Source organism: Crocodylus siamensis, chromosome 1 (genome assembly GCF_052110815.1).
Source record: "Crocodylus siamensis isolate JL-2025a chromosome 1, ASM5211081v1, whole genome shotgun sequence".
Taxonomy (NCBI): Eukaryota; Metazoa; Chordata; order Crocodylia; family Crocodylidae; genus Crocodylus; species Crocodylus siamensis.
In genome coordinates this window covers 200,992,728-201,009,231 of record NC_143395.1, presented here as the reverse complement: position 1 = coordinate 201,009,231, position 16,504 = coordinate 200,992,728, and the positions used below count along the sequence as shown (strand labels likewise).

Genomic DNA, 16,504 nt, shown 5'->3' with positions numbered 1-16,504 from the left:
TGATTTGCCCCAGCTGAGGTCCTGAATGATTTTTGGTTCAGACCTCACGACTGAGGTGTCTGCAAACACTGAGAATGAATAAATATTAATTAAAAAGAATCAATGATAATTAACTATTAATATTTAAGAAGCTGTCAAGGAGCCAATAGATCAATGTGTCTTTTAGTCAGGGGTTGGAAGTCTGCATTGCACAAAAGCACCATTTCCCTGTGGGGAAGTACGCTGTGATGACTGGACAATCCCTGTACTTGGAGGCTTGTGGGGAGGTCAGCTTTGAAGACAGCTGCAGTTCCAACCTTTGGAAAATGCTCCCTCATAAGAGCTTTTTGAGAGGAGGAGACTGATGGAATGCTTCTAAATTTGACTCAATCCCAAAATTTAGAAAAAATAAAAGGTTGGATGAATGTTGTTCCTTTGCAAAACCTTTTTACAGCATGAACCTTCTAAAACCATTTCTTTTTATTAGGATGGGAAAGGAGACTTTCTTCTTTTTTAGAATTCTCAGGAGAGACTGCTCAAAGTGTGCTCCCTCAGTCGTCTTGTTCCGATACTGCCCCTTATCTCATTAGAAAGTGAATGTAGCGCTCATGAAAGTGATCAGGTTGAAAGCACAGAGAGGATCAAGTATTCACCGAACAGATCTGATATGGGAACAGCAACATAAGCCTTCCCAGAGGTGTCTGAAAGCAGGGCTGGCATTTTCTAAAGCAGCTGGAGATTGCAAGGGATCAACTTTAGATATCTTAAAGGGCCAGGATTTCTTTTGGGGAGGGAAACACTCAGCCCTTTCTGGAAGTCACCCGCTTTTTAAGGCATCACAACTTGGGTAACTGAAAGCAGAGACCCTGGAAAATCACTAATGCCATTTGAAAATTTAAGTCAATAATCCCATTCTATATTTTCATGGCCTCTGCTGCCCTGAATGGCATCAATTGACATTGCTGCTCCTATGATAGAATTTGTTGCAAACTACTTGACTGAGGAATTTTTCTAAACACAGAACTTTCCAGCCCTTAGCACACTTGGGCTGTAAACCATTCCCTTTTGTTTGTATCTCCCACTGATTTCTGTTTGTGAGGTTTAAATTGTCAAATAACAGTGACAATGATGAGATCACTTTACCTGGTGGATGGTGCACTTGGCCAAAGGACACCTATATTCTATTTCTAATTCTGCTACTGTCCAGTTGGGTGGCCTTAGGCAAGTTACTTCATCTCTTTGTGCCTCAGTTTCCCCATCAATAAAGTAGGGATTGCAAAACTGACCTCTTCTGTAAAGTACATTGAGCACTACTGATGGAAAGTGCTCTATGTTATTCTTCATGTCATGTGAAAGAACAAGTTAAATGGAGTTCACTTATACTGGGAACTTTGCTCCCTGAAAAGCCTTTGAAAAGCTCCATCTGAATCAACAGATGTGACATGGCTTAACTCAGTCATGGTCCAAAAAAAGGGGGAAAAAACCTATTTTTCTGAAAATGTTTGAAATGTTCCCCCCCACCAAACCTCTTTTGTTTATTCTTAACTGAATTGCAATTCTTCAAAATAACTTAGGGAAAGGAGCATCAGCAACATTTCATTCACTTAAAACCTTTCAGGTAAAGAAAACACTCCCAGTAACCATTCAGTAATTCCTACTTTTTTAAAACAAAAATTAATTACTTTTTTTTCACTCCGCTATTCAAGTAAGTGTGAGGTGATGCAAATTAATTACAGAGATTTGGCACCTAGATCACTGTGTGAAGGTTGTAATTAACAAGTGTAATATAAGCCACAGACTATGTGGTAGATGGAAGGTGTTTGGGCCTGCATTTCTGCACTGCAGTCTTCAGCCAAACAGAAGAGAAACGTGGTACTGGATGTTTAAAGGTATTTAGCCTAAGGAAGCAACTAGCTCTGTTGTTGGATAAAAGCACCTAAAGCTTTGTCTACATGTGTATGTAGTGCCACCTTCAGTCCCATCTCACTGGGCATCTACATTAAAAACCTCTGAGCTTCCCCACCCCACCCCACCCTACCTCAGCCCACAGTCCGACCTGTTGCCAAAAGCTCTGCTGACCATCAAGGTTGGACTGTCCCAGCCACCCACAAGGTATTCAGAACTCACACAAGAGCTTCAGGTTGTAAGCAAAAGAAGGCCACCCAGAGTTACACGTGCAAGCTTGCAACTGGATAAAGCCTTAGAATCCAGAGGTTATAAGGCCAGGCAATGGTTAACTTAGCTCTTGGCAGTGATTTCTCCTCTTTCAGCATCCTGTCCCTGCTCTACTCTCTATGGCTATGGTCAGAATCTGGAGTTCCCCTGCCTTCATTCTGGTGCCCTAGTGTGCAAACTCTGTCAGGCACTCCTCTGGGAAGCACAGATTAGAGGGGCTTGTTTTGTGGCATGCCTGCCAAAAAGGATTGGCCACAACTCCCTTAGAGGATAGGGTTAAAATTCAAAGGGACCTTATTTTAATGGAGAATTAGGCTCTAGAGAACAAAATGAAATTCAGCGAAGATAAATGTCAGTTGCTGCACCAGGGAAAGAAAAATAAAAATGCACCAGTACAACCCAGAGGGATAACTAGCATAGCAGCAGCACTACCAACAAGGATCTGGGGGTTACGTGTCTGTGTTAGACATGTGATACTCTTCAAAGAAAAGCAAATAAAACTTTGAGTTGCATTAGCAGATGTATTGCTTGCAAGACAGGGGAGGTGATTGTACCACTGATGTCCGTTAGGTCTCAGGTGAAGTACTGCATCTGGTTGGGTGTACTGCATTTTAAGAATGAAACAAACCAAAGAAGGCAGGTGACAAGGTGATAAAAGAGTTGGATGCAACTCGAGGAGGAAAAGTAGAAGGAACAAAATCAGTATTTTGGAAAAGGGACATGATAGCAGGTTTCAAATGTTTGAAACACTGCTGTAAAAAAAAGAGGGAGAAACACTGTTCTCCTTTGCTACAGAGGACAGGGCCCACGGCAGTTTGTTTAAACCAGGGGTTGGCACCCTACAGCCCACGGGCCAGATACTGTCCCCAAAGGAACCAAATCAAGCCTCAGGTAGATCAAGGGCTGAATCAGAGGCATGGTGGCAAAAAGGTATGCCAAACCCTGGTGTAACCCTGCAGCAAGTCAGATTGAGACTATACTTTAGGAAAAATGCAATACCTGTAAGAACAGTAGGGCATTGGAACAAGCTACCCAGGGAAGATGTGGGATCTGCTGCATTGGAGGGTTTCAAGAAGAGGCGGGACAGGCACCTGTCTGGGGTAGTTCAGGAACAGCACATCCGGTTGGATTGGATGAACTCTGAGGTGTCCCCGGATCCTGTAACTCTGAGATGACTGTTAAGTTTGTAACTCCACACACCTGTCATGGTTCCTGCAGAGGCTAAAATAAACAGTGGTGCCCCCTAGATTCTTGTTTATAAACCACTTTCCTATTCAGTTATTTGCTTTTCCAGTCCAAATGTTTCCTTCTCAGTTTTTTTTAAAGTTTCATTTTTACCAACTGTAACAGGCAGCCTTCCCAGGGCCTTTTAGAATTTGACCTGCCCACCCGCTTCTGGGCTAACTGCCTGCCTCTCTCTCCTGCCATGCCTTGTTGTTCAATAATTGATGTCTTAATTAGGTGGGAGGCTGCCCTTTGGTGGCCCTGTTCTCCTGGGCCTATGTATGCAGCTCCAACCACCCCTGTACTGCAGCCCAAACTTCGCAGATGGCATCCACATGATGCTCATAACCCACACCATGACTGGTATTCTTGGGTCTCACAAGGACTCTCACTCCCCCCCTGGAGCAGCAGGTCATTGTTCTCTCCCTTGCTATAATGTCTGACCCACACTTGGGCTTCTTGCAGTGGAGGACATACTGGGGTCAGGACTCGCCCCTAAATCTCTGGCTGAGCCCCCCCAGTCAGCCTTTGGCGCAAACTATGGCTTCAGGCATCCATAAACATGCCTTTCTTCCCTACATGGGGTTCCTCCTATGCCCACTCCAGGGCCACTACACCATGCCCCACCCTGGGGTCTTCTCATTATTCTCAGAATCAACTACTCACAGGGTTGGCCCTTGCACTGCCCTTCAGGCTTACTCCCAATTCAACCCTACTCAGCCATCCTCATGCACAGCCCTTCTGGCCTACTCCTTTGCAAACCTACTGTAGCAGGGCACTAAGGTACCTGCTACTTGGAAAGCCAGAGTGGCGGCTCAGGTGCTGGTTGCTAGGGGCAACCAGATGGAGTTAAGGATACACACCTGTTTAGTCAGCTGAAAAGAAGGGGCAGGGCCTGGCTTAGATATAAATTGCAGGCCAAAGCCCAGGGAGAGAAGAGCCTGCGGCCAAGGAGGAAGGAGCTCGGCCCTGAATGTGTGAAAGAGAAAAGGCCTGGATGTACAAGCAGCTAGTGACATGGGTGAGCGATGGAACACCTGCCGTGTGATTTGGAGGATGTTTTAGCCATGAGGCATAGATTTGTGTTATAGCCTATTGGCTTGTGTTTTTGTTGTTGTTACTCCAGAGGACTGGGTGAGGCTATTACGGGTTGAGGGAGGCCTCATAGGGGCTCCACGGTAGCATGGGGACCCCAGCGCCAGAGAGGGCATAGCATTTGGGGGTGCACCAACCCCAGCCCGAGAAGGGGGGCAGTGGAAAGCCCCAGAGTGAAGGGGCAGTGCGAGAAGCCCCAGAGAGTGGGCTGCATGAGAAGCCCAGAGAAGGGGGCAGGGTGAGATAAGGCTGCAGGAAAGCCTGAGTGCCAGTGAGGCTCGGGGTGAATGAGAAACCCCAGAGAGAGGGCAGCAAGATGCCCCAGGACAAAAAGGGGCAGCAAGAAACCCCAGAGCAAGAGGGGGCAGCGTGAAGCCCCAGACCAAAAGGTCGCAGGACAGGCCAGAGCAATGGTGGGGCGCCGGCTGCGAGACAAGCCAGAGTGCCGGTGAGGTGCCGGTTGCGAGACGAGCCAGACCACCGGTGAGGCACAGGTTGCGAGATGAGCCAGACCACCGGCGGGGTGCGGAGAGTGAAACAGACCAAACAACGTCCAGGATATCTGCGAGGCTTGGGGCGTGGTACAGGGGTGGTTGGAGCCACACATAGCCCATAAGGCTAGGGTGCCCAGAACCCCATTATAGAACTGAGACACAGGGTAGCAGCAGAACCGTAGCCAAGGAAACGAAGGGCAGCCTCCCTACAATAAATACCTAAAATCAAAGACGTGGCAGGTGAGATTCCGAGGGTGCTCAGAGAACATCTGGCACGGTACGGAGGACCCTAGGGGAGAGCACGGCGACCCTAGGGTTCCATCCTGCTACACCTACTCTGTGCAGGGCCACCTCACCCCTGTCCTCTCAGGGCCTTCACAACTGCCCTCTCTCTCAGGCTACACAACTGCCCCCACTCTCCAGCGTCCCAACCAGGGGCCTCTGGGGTTTTGTTTCCCTGTGGGCTCAAGTGGCTGTAGCAATGAGTGGCCCTCATACCCACCAAGTTGTGGGGGCTAGGGGTTATTAAGGTGCCCTGACCCACCTTTCACTGGGGTGGTAACTGGCTGCCATTTCCTGTCCCATTCCCAGGGGGTGGACAGTGCAATGAGCAGCATGGGGAAGTGAGTCCAGGGCCATGTAGTGCCACAGTGAAGGGGAGAGTGGGGAGGTCACTTACGTGGAGGAGCAGAGGGACCCATGGCTTGCCTTAGTGTGGCATCAGAGGCATGCTGCCCCTGACTGCTAGGAAGTTCAAGAACCGTGGGATAAAATATTAATCTGTTCCATAGTTAAGCCTCACTATAAGAAATACTACTTTTAGTGAGCCTCTGATTATAACAAACCCAGCTTTCTATCATATAAACAGGCAAGCTGCTTACCATGAAAACTTCTGTTAAAGCAGCATCATGTTTTCCAGTTAACTTAAGATCCAACCAGAAACCAGCTCTGTGCACTGCTCTTCATGAAGATTAACGAGTAATATGACTTCAAAATTTCCTGAGATACAGCATGCTAAAGAATCATGGTATGCAACCTTTCAAACCAGTGCAAATCCACTTCTATTTTTCACTCAGAAACACCTTGTATGGTAAAGCCATACCAGGTAATTCTTTTCTTGCCTAAAAATAAGCAGATTGATCTAAAAGTGATGAGGTTTTTAAAAATAACAAATGTTGGGTTCCTTTTATTATCTTACTGATTTTTGAAACGTCAGCTGAAAAACATGTATGCTATTCTCCATAAGCAGTAAAACGACAAATTTTATTTTAAAATGAAAGCCGAGATTCTTGCTCAGTTCCAGAGGCTAGAGGTTTAGGAAAAGAAACCAATAAATATATGCAAGAACTGACAACACCAATCCTGAGATAGGACTTCCTACTGAGCAATGTACTATATTTCTCCTTTCTTCTGCTCATAAAGGTTTTATTGGAAATTGCAGCTATGAAATGTAGACTACTTGCAATTTTAGTTTAAGATCATATATAAAGGACTCCATTTTGACTTTGTTAAAAAAACTAGTGTAAAGTGATTGATCCCAAATCTGCAAAATAGAGCAGACACAATTGATAAGCCATTGTAGTCATTAAAAATCAGACTACTCTAGACAAGGTCCATGTCTAAGAGTTACTTCAGATTAATGGAGGCTGGACAAGTAATCAGAATGACTCATTCATGTTAAAATGCTTGTAGTGTAGCTGTGACTACTCCTGAGAAAGGACAAAGGTATTACTAGGTTTGAAGCCAAAGTCACAGACCACTCCTCCAGCTTGTGCTATGGTGGAGGTCACCTGAAAGAGTCCAGTGGTCCATACTTGCATTCATCTTACACAATGAAAAGAACTGCTCCAGTACGCTGCCCCATTAAAAAAAAAACAACCCACACAGGCTAGTAGATCACAGCCAAGGAAAGGGAAAGAGAACAATACCAAAAATGATCTAACATTTTTCTATCTTCCAACCTGAGCACTGATAAAGTAGATAGAAAATAGGTTCCAAAAAAAAGTCAGCAAAGTTGTTTGAGCCTAAACTGGGGATGGGTAAAATATGGCCTGTGGGCTGGATCCAGCCTGTGGAGGGACTTTGTCCAGCCTATAGCAGGTCCCTCAGTCCTGCCTGGCCCAGGCACTGCCAGGCGGTGGTGCGTCCTGCTACCTGGTCTAATAAAAAACATCAGATTTACCCAAAGAACTTTGTCTGCCTAAGTCCATTTAGACACCCAATAGATTGAATGGACTCTGGCCCTAAGAGTCAGTGACTTCTCCCAGATTTGCCTGGGGGAAGACTCCACACATAAAAATTGAGTACAGGTTTCCCTTGCTTTATGCAGGTTTTGTATGTGCAAATTCACTCTTATGTAATGACCCTTATGCAATCAGTGTGGTGGAAGCCCGCAGTCAGCTGCTTTGTGCATTGTATTTCTGGAGTGACGTGCCCCAAAATGTAGTCTCCTGTGTGGATCTGTGCTCCTCACTCATTGTCTGCAACACGTTTCTGTAGTTGCCATCCCCATTATGATAGTGCCCTATGCTTGTGTATACTGTCTGCTGTGGGTGAGTACCAAAATTGCCTTGTAAAAGTGGTAGAAATGGGTCTGGGGGTCAGTACAGTCGAGATCTTGGAACACATCTGTATTTGTTACATTTCCAAGTGGGTTCCCTTTATGCAAATTCCAGTTATGCACTGTTTTCCAGGATTGTATGTACAGTATAAAGCAAGGGAAACCTGTATTCAGATAAAGAGGAGCTGTTTCTTGTTATGCAATGATTTTATTGTGCCTTATGGAAAAATCAAAGGCCCTCACACATCCATTGGGCCAGCATGATTAAGGCACATAAGTTAGTGTAACTAACCGTACACAAACATCACATTGAGCTGCCTTTGATTCCCTAGCCTGAATAATCACTGAGTTGACTGGGAAAAGAGTGCAGGGCAGCCTCTGACCTGAGCCCCAAGTATGGATGGACTTGCACCGCCAGTGAGACACCATCCCCACTTTGCCCCGGCACCTCCCTCATGGAAAGACACTTCCCTTTCTAACTGCTCTGAGCACTAGTCAACCACTGGGAGCAGGTTCACTGTGGCTACTCACTGGGCTTTCTGGTGTGCTGCACAGTCATGGCAGACTCTTCCCAGAGTCACTTGCCACCCATATCCATTTAATTTCCAAGCCAACTTCTCCTTTGAATTGTCCTAACCAGACCCAGAATGTGGGATTCTTCCATTGCCAACCTCTGTGCAGTGCCTTTACTTCTCCACAATGTGATGCAGATAGCTTCCAAAGTACCTGTAAGTCTGAGGCCTGGGCTGGAGCCTCTGCAGGTGCAGTCAGTACCATTCAACGTACCAAAAAGAATCTCTGGAGGAGTACTGATGCTTTTTTAGAGCCCTGGGGAATATTATTTTTTTCCATCTATAAATATCCATGACACCTTAACACGCCTGTCTTTGCCTACTTGAGGCAGCAGCACATGCAAAATACCATATCCTTTGTGTCTGTGCTGGAGAGATGGAAAGAGGAACATAGCACATTGGTGTCCTGGGTGATAAGGAATGGACTAGTGAGTGCTTTGAATACTGAACACAGACCAGTTGACTGTGCTGGGTGCTAAGTTATTTCAGTGCAGCAGCTCTCCAAATCCAGTCCATCTGTGGGTAGGTAAATAGAAGCCTTTTTCTCACGAGAACCTGCTTCTCACTGTGGCCACCAGGGCGTGGCCACCAGGGCCTTGAACGCATGGCCCTGAATGCTTGAAAAGTTGGCTCTTTTTGAGTAACAGAGGATGAATAATAATCCCAAGCTTCACTTTATCAGCCCACCTTCAGACTTGACCATCATACTCTGTCTAGGGTTTATGACAAAGGTCAACAAGTGCTACAATGTCACATGTATTAAAGAAGGGTCTCTGGTATTATTGGGGAAAAGCTTAAGATTGAAAGTACTGTATAGCTACAAAGCACATGTGAATGGGATATAATGCTTTCCTATAACATATACACAAACACATTATAAACAGTTTAAAACTTCTGGCTTTTTTAGAGGAAATGAAATGTCATTTTTTACATTAATCCATCACTATGGCTGAAAACGCGAGCCACTGACAATACAAAATCATGGTACACAGCAATTACCAATACTGGGGAAATTCCAGGAACTATACCAATGATCTATCATTTCTCATTTCCTTTCTGAGTAAGGTCAGCTTCCTTAAAGAAGAGAAGGCTGAGGGGGGATCTAGTGGCCTGTTACAAACTAGTCAGAGGGGACCAGCAGGCACTGGGGGAGTCCCTGTTCCCCTGAGCACTACCAGGAGTGACTAGAAATAACCGTCACAAGCTGGCAGAGGGTAGATTCAGACTAGACATTAGGAGGCACTACTTCATGGTCAGGGCGGCTAGGGACTGGAACCAGCTCCAAGTGAAGTGGTGCTGGCTCCTACCCTGGGGGTCTTTAAGAGGAGGTTAGATGAACACCTTGCTGGGGTCGTTTGACCCCAGTACTCTTTCTTGCCATGGCAGGGGGTCGGATTTGATGATCTGCTCAGGTCCCTTCCAGCCCTACAGACTATGAAACTATGAAACTGAAATACAGAGAAGATTCCCTAATAGCCAACTAAGCAATGGTATTAATTTGGCCAAAATTTCTTCCCAACCCTAAGCAACTGATGTTTCGCTTATGCCCTGCGGCATGAATGGACTTCACTCATACACTTTTATTCATGTTAGTCCAACTGCATATAGTTCTTGGAATAGTCATACATAACATGCCTTATCTATTTTATAATTATATAGGGCTTTCACCTCAATTAGAGCTGGTTGGGAACTTTTCAATGAAATATTTTTTATTAGAAAGTACTGATTTGTCAAAAACAAAGCTTTTCATGGAATTGTGTCTAGTTCAGAGAGATGTTTGTTTGGGCAGGTTTCTCAGGTCCAGCATGGAATTTCTGCTGAGAGATCTCAAAAAACACACAGTGGTCAGAGCCTGGGGATCTCTGGAGAAGAAAATTCAATTCCTGCTCTGAATCAGGCAAAGCAGTCACTTGAATTCAGGTTTTCCATAGCAGCCCCCCAAGTAATTCTGTGAGTCTAAATGCCCTTATCACTTGGCTGTTCAGGGGAGGAGGGCATGCCTTCTCTCTGTTTCACTGCCAGAAAAAAACATGTTTTTTCTACTGTTTGTTCACTTAGTAGGAGGCAGTTCCTCTGAAATGTTTACTATTTAATATGGAAATCCTTTCAAGCATCCTACCTTTTGATGTATGTCTAATCTCAGATCTGGGACGATGATGATGGTGATGGTGATGATGATGATGATGATTAATAGTCCTGGTGGTGGTACTGGTGAATAGGTTGTGCTGTATTTATTTTGCCTGGATAAAACCAGCCTGCATTTTTTCTGCCTGCCAAGAATACCAGTATTACAGTAATGTTGTTAACACTGTATTTCTTCCAACTGAAACAACAGTGCTAGATCCCAAATGTATACAATTGCTGACAGCATCCAGGAATAATTCTCAATAGGGAAGAAGAGAAAAGGTATTGCATATAACCCTGCACGCCGACAACATTGTGTGGAGTAGAGAGGACAATAAACTACATGTATGGAAATGCTCCAGGTATGTAATCTTCACGTTCAACTTTTACAACCAGCTTGCAAGTTCCCTACCCAAACCTGGGGAAATCGATATCACTCAGACAAGGAAACTTGTTAAGCTTTCTACTAGGTCAGCCTTAATTTCCCCTGGTGTTTGAAGGCTGCTGAGATAAAATGCCTATTACTCGTACTTTATTTAAAATATAAACATGTAGACTTATACCTCTTCCCTCACTATTAAGTAAATAGTTTTCTCATTTTCCTATGTTCTCAAGGGCCTCACACCTATCCTGGTACATATATATATGACAAAACATTCAATGCTGATAAACTTTTAGAGCTAGGTCATTACAGAATCAGACTAGAAAGCAGCTCATTTCAGTCTTGTGAAGTACAGTCAGTCTGCTCTGATGTGCTGCTCCATTTCTCTCATATTTTTATCTAGTATTGGCAGCGCACTTCATTATAACTACTGATGAGTCCACCACTGTGATTCCATTTCTGTACACTTACATTATCTTCCACTTGGAGAGACTCAGTAATTGTTCTTCGGGCGCTTAGGGCTTTATGAGGACACACACTTGATGGAGTAGATATAGAAAAGTTCAGTGGACATTAGCCACACCAAACTATAACTGCCTAGAAAATGACAATCCATTTCAGAGAAAAATACTATATTTTTAGTTGTTTTTTATCCCAAATTAGAACAAAAAAGTGACATTTTTCATGGAAGCATTTCCATAAAAAAATTATAAGGGGAGAAACGGATATAAAATATATCTGATTTTCTTGCTGCTTGCCTGGGACACTCTTGTCAGTTTTACTCTCCAGGTAGGCAGTCAGGAAGCTGGCATTTTGATTTCCCTGGGGCAAAAATCCTGACTTTCAGGAAAGGCTATTTTCTATCAGAAGTTTATTCCAGCAGAAAAATCCACAGCAGCCCTGCCATGAAGCAACATGGGACCAGACCACCTGAATTACAGCTAACATGTCGACTTGGTGCAAGGTAAAACAGACAGAGGTATATCCCATATCCATACACATATAGACCATCACATACACATCCACACATACATATATAGAGAGGAAACCATGGTATGCAGTCACCAGTGCTTTGTGCACACTCAGAACTCCACTCCACTCTACCCAGAGAGTGGGTTTAACCCCAATAGGTGTTTCCTGCAGACCCCTTCCCTCAATATGATGCATGTGGGCTCCTTGTTAAAATGCAGGGGTCTGAGTACAGCAGGCAACATTTCAGTCTTACCTCATGTGACAGGTAAAAGGCAGCAATCCCCAGTGGCCAAAAGCAGCAGAGCATAGAGAAGACGCTGAGGCCAAGATGGTCCCGGGGTGGCATCATCAGGAAGTTGTCTTCGCTCTCTGTGTCACTGGAGTAATCGCTCTGGAAGAGTGAAGGGGAGAAAGAAAAAGGCTCCAATTAATGAGGCAGCTCTTCCTCCTCTGCCCAGGTTCAGCCTGTGACCATGGGCTTGTAGAACATCCTTTGGAATTCCCAGGGCACTTCTAAAGTCCAGGACCCACTGCCATGCCCTAATCAGAAGTGGGGGCTCACGGGCAGAACCTGTGTGTAGCCATACTAGCCCCCCCAGCAAGGTTTTTCAGACTTTAAGGAGTCACTTCTAACTGTTTCACATTGACTTCTGTCTGCACATTGCAACTGTTTCACACTGACCTACTGTAAGAGCTAGGACAATGGCTATGCACTAGGCCTCCATATCCTACATGCTCTGAGGAGAGGACTCTGTGCCACCTTCAGTTAAGTGATACTGTAACGAGAGGATGGAGGGAAGCCCAGTGGACCTGGCTATACAAAGCTACCACCCCCAACATGACCTGTACTGCTTGTCACTGGAAGGAGAATCCCACTCATATTTTTTCATAGATTTCATAGACATCAGGGCTGGAAGGGACCTCGAGAGATCATTGAGTCCAGCCCCCTGCCCAAAGGGCACGAAGTCAGCTGGGGTCATAGGATCCCAGCAAGATAAGTATCCAATCTACAATTGAAGGTGTTCAATGTAGGTGCTTGAACCACCTCCGATGGCAGACTATTCCAGACCTTGGGGGCTCGGACAGTAAAGAAATTCTTCCTTATGTCCAGCCTGAAGTGGTCTTGGAGGAGTTTGTGACCGTTCGACCTCGTCATCCCTTGGGGCGCTCTGGTGAACAAACGTTCCCTCAGATCCTGGTGGTCACCCCTGATAAACTTATAGGTGGCCATCAGATCACCCCTGAGCCTGCACTTTTCCAGGCTAAAGAGTCCCACGTCTCTCAGCCTATCATCGTAAGATCTGTTTTCCTGACCTCTGATCATGCGTGTGGCTCTCCTCTGGACTCTCTCAAGCTTCTCCACATCCTTTTTGAATTGTGGAGCCCAAAACTGGTCGCAGTACTCCTGCTGCGGCCTCACCAAGGCCAAGTACAAGGGGAGAATGATGTCCCGGGATTTGCTCGAGAAGCAAGCCAGCATTTTGGTCGCTGTACTAGCCGCAGCATCGCATTGGAGGCTCATGTTCATCTTGTGGTCAATGATGACCCCCAAGTCTCTTTCTTCTGTAGTGCTAACCAACGTAGCACTGCTGAGCCTATAAGGATGCTGCATGTTTTTCCTCCCAAGGTGGAGAACCTTGCATTTTTCGGTGTTAAACACCATGAGGTTCTCGTCTGCCCATTTGCTGAGCTTGTCCAGGTCAGCCTGGATCACCCGCCTATCTTCTGGCGTGGATGCTTTGCCCCAAAGTTTGGTGTCATCTGCAAACTTGGCCAGTCCACTCCTGACTCCAATGTCCACATCATTAATGAAGATGTTGAACAGTATGGGTCCCAGGACAGAGCCTTGAGGGACCCCACTGGTCACAGGGCACCACGATGAGTGACTGCCATCAATTACAACCCTCTGGGTCCAACCACGGAGCCAATTTCCCAGCCAGCGGATCGTGGTGGAGCCAAGGCCACAACTGGGCAGTTTGGCCAAGAGGTGATCATGGGATACCAGATCAAAAGCTTTTTTGAAGTCAAGATATATGACATCAATCTTTTCTCCCTTGTCCAGGTGATAGGTCACCTGGTCATAGAAGGAAATGAGATTGGTCAAACAAGACCTACCCGCAACAAACCCGTGCTGGCTATCCTTTAGGATGTTAGCCTGGGCCAGTCCATCAAGGATGCATTTTTAATGCATTCTTGGTGCTTTGGCATACCACCTGTCATAATCCCTGCACAGCTCTGCAGGGTAAGCAGCACTGAATGACCTTGAGTTCCATATGGGAGCAAAAGGAAAGACCCAGGTGTTTTCTCCAGCACTTGTCCTGTCCCAGAAGTAAGAGAAGGCAGCACATCCTAGAGCTAAATCTTAATGACTGGTGTGAACCTGAAACCTCTGGTTTTGTGGAACATTTCAAAAAATGAACTTGAGCCTATGCCATTTCCTTCTGGTATGTAGCTGCCTGCTGGCTCTGTACCTCCAGTGTCTGGCTCTGCCCCAGCTTGGGAGGGTCCCTCCAAGGGAGTGTTCCCTCACCCAGCTACAGGAAACAAACTAGACTTGCATGTTCTTTGGCAGAAAAGAAAATTGAGTTAGGAGTAGACAGGCTCTGCAGAAAGGAAGCAGAAAGGAAGCAAAGCTAAGTGACATCCTGCTAGCAGGGACTGGGGAATGGGTGGGATTTAGCAGGACATCTGGGTTAGACTGATGGGCAAGATTAATGGTGAGCCTCCCAGGTCAAAGTCAGAAGTGTCTGGGCATCCCATCAGGCCAACGTGGCTAAGGCACATTGGTTTCTTTAGCTAACAGCCCCCAAAGGAGTGATATGGCAGCAGTGTGTCCAGCTGGGGGCTGCACATAAGGTCATGATGAAGTCAGGGAGCAAGAATTATTTTGGGGGAAAGCAGGATTAATGGTGAGAACCTCTGGGGGTATGTGACTGGAAGCCCTTGGAAACAAAATGTCTTGGTGTGTTTGTGAGTATTATCAATTTAACTGGTAAGCTTTGGAGGCTCAATTTAGCAGTGTCTCTAGTTAATCAGGTACATGATGTCAATAATTGAATAGGAGGGGCCACAGGGAAAGTTCTGAATTAATTTGGGGGGTGATTAGAAGGGAATTTCACAGAACTGTATGAAAAGTCCATGCATGAGAGAGCATAAAATTGATTGTTGCTGTTGCTATTTTCCCTTTGAATACTACTTTTCATTCTTGTTTATACACTGGGTGCATCTACACATGAAAGTAGTGTGATGCAATAAATTCTGACACAGTTTGCACCAGAGTTTGTTGCTCCCAGGTGCAGTGTTTACACATGTGCCTAGAACTACAGCACATTGAGCCAGGGTGGTGCTGTCCCAACTCAATGTGCTGTGGAGGGGCTGGTTGGGGCACAAGGGTCCTATAGTGTGGGGGCACCCTTGTGCCCCAGGCAGCCTAGACACTGTCTACACATGGCTTGTGGTGGAGTAAATAACTCTGCCATAGAACAGTACTTGTACTGGGCAGTACTATTCTACAGTGGAGTTAATTAGTTTACTCCAGCCTAATAGCACTGCACATGTATACTGTAACACTTTACAGTGAAGTTAATTAGGCAACTCTGCAGTACGTGTCTTGTGTAGATGCACCTCCTGGGACTTTACTGAAACTGGTGGTGGGGCAAGAAGAGGTAGTTTGAATATTTTTTCCTGTCCACACAGGCCACAGTAAGCCAGATGCATAATACATTTTGTCTACTGCCATGTTCTACAACCAGGCTATAGCATGGAGCTTCCTTTCTTCAGCTCTGGGTCTCAGGCCATTAACACTAACATGCACGCAGTAAAATTTCAATGGTGCAGAGCCTTCTGTACCAATGCTGCACTGAGGCAAAATGGCATGGTTAACAGATCTCAGAGTCAGTGTTTCTGCATTGCCCATGCAATCACCTGGGGATAATGCTCCTTCCATCAGTTCAAACACAGAAGTCTGTCTTCACAACCAAAGGCCTAGACACTTTCTACAGTGAAGACCTTTGCTCTGGACCTTTTTCCAGAGGGTAAAAGTCATAGCAGCATGAAGGTGTCCTAGAGCCCTGTGTCTGGCTGCATAAGTGCAGCAGGGTGGAAAATAATAGGGAGGCTGGCTTTAGAGGCATCCACTGGGTGTAGCTGCCAGTGCTGTATTGGAGAGGGGTTGCTGTGGGGACTCCAGGCAACACTGCAGCCCACAGGGCTCTGAGTTAGGCTTCCAAGGTTTCTAAATAGTATCAGTTGCCTAGGGCTAGGACAATGCCCAGGGATGGCTTAAGGCCATCTCAACATCCCTACCAGTTCTTTGCCATTAACAGGTGCAACACAATCTGTCAAAAAGTAGCTTGTAAGAATGCTGTCAGGCCCAGCATAGTTGTGGGAGACCTCCCATACAAACCTAGTGGCAGGGATGTGTTCCCATATGTACACCTTCCATCTTAGAACAGGATGCCATCTGGATTTCTGGGTTAAATGTGGCACCCATCTTTGGGCAGGAAAAGATGCCAAATTACAGAAATGTTTTGGGGGACTCGAGGCAGAGACAGTGGCATGGAAACTTCTTATAACTGCTTTCCAGCAGGCTTCTTGGGATTCTCAAAAGTTCCTTGCGACTGTTTGAGTTGTGCGAGAATTCCACCAATGGCTTTGTGGAAATGGGAAGAAATATGTGACAATAAGCCCCCAGTAGCTGAACAAGTGATAAAACGTGAAAGACTTGTCAAAGACTAGGCTCAGGTATTTAGTGTAGGACAAAGACACTCAGAAAGTATGTGGAGCAGACTGAGCTACAGTCACATTGAATTATATGAGCACATGTGAACTCACTGGACTGCTGGCAGGGTTCCTAGCAAAATTATCAGCCTGTGCCTGGAATCCAGTGTTCACTTCATGATTACTAAAGGGTGCTAGGCATTAATTG

General features: G+C 45.7%; 1 protein-coding gene across 3 annotated transcripts in view; it reads right to left on the bottom strand.

Annotated features, from left to right (window-relative positions):
- Nucleotides 1–16,504, bottom strand: part of SYNDIG1 (synapse differentiation inducing 1) — a 191,801-nt gene that overhangs the window by 108,366 nt on the left and 66,931 nt on the right. For 2 of the 3 annotated variants that reach the window (XR_016443036.1, XR_016443037.1), the window contains exons 3-4: nucleotides 11,831–11,968; nucleotides 10,219–10,369 (exon numbers count right to left, since the gene is read on the bottom strand). Coding sequence is in view for 1 of the 3 variants with exons in the window: in XM_090052372.1 (XP_089908498.1) it covers nucleotides 11,831–11,968 (138 nt within the window). In the remaining 2 variants the exon portion in view is untranslated. The remainder of the gene's footprint in view (nucleotides 1–10,218; nucleotides 10,370–11,830; nucleotides 11,969–16,504) is intronic. The other variant, XM_090052372.1, reaches the window with a different exon arrangement.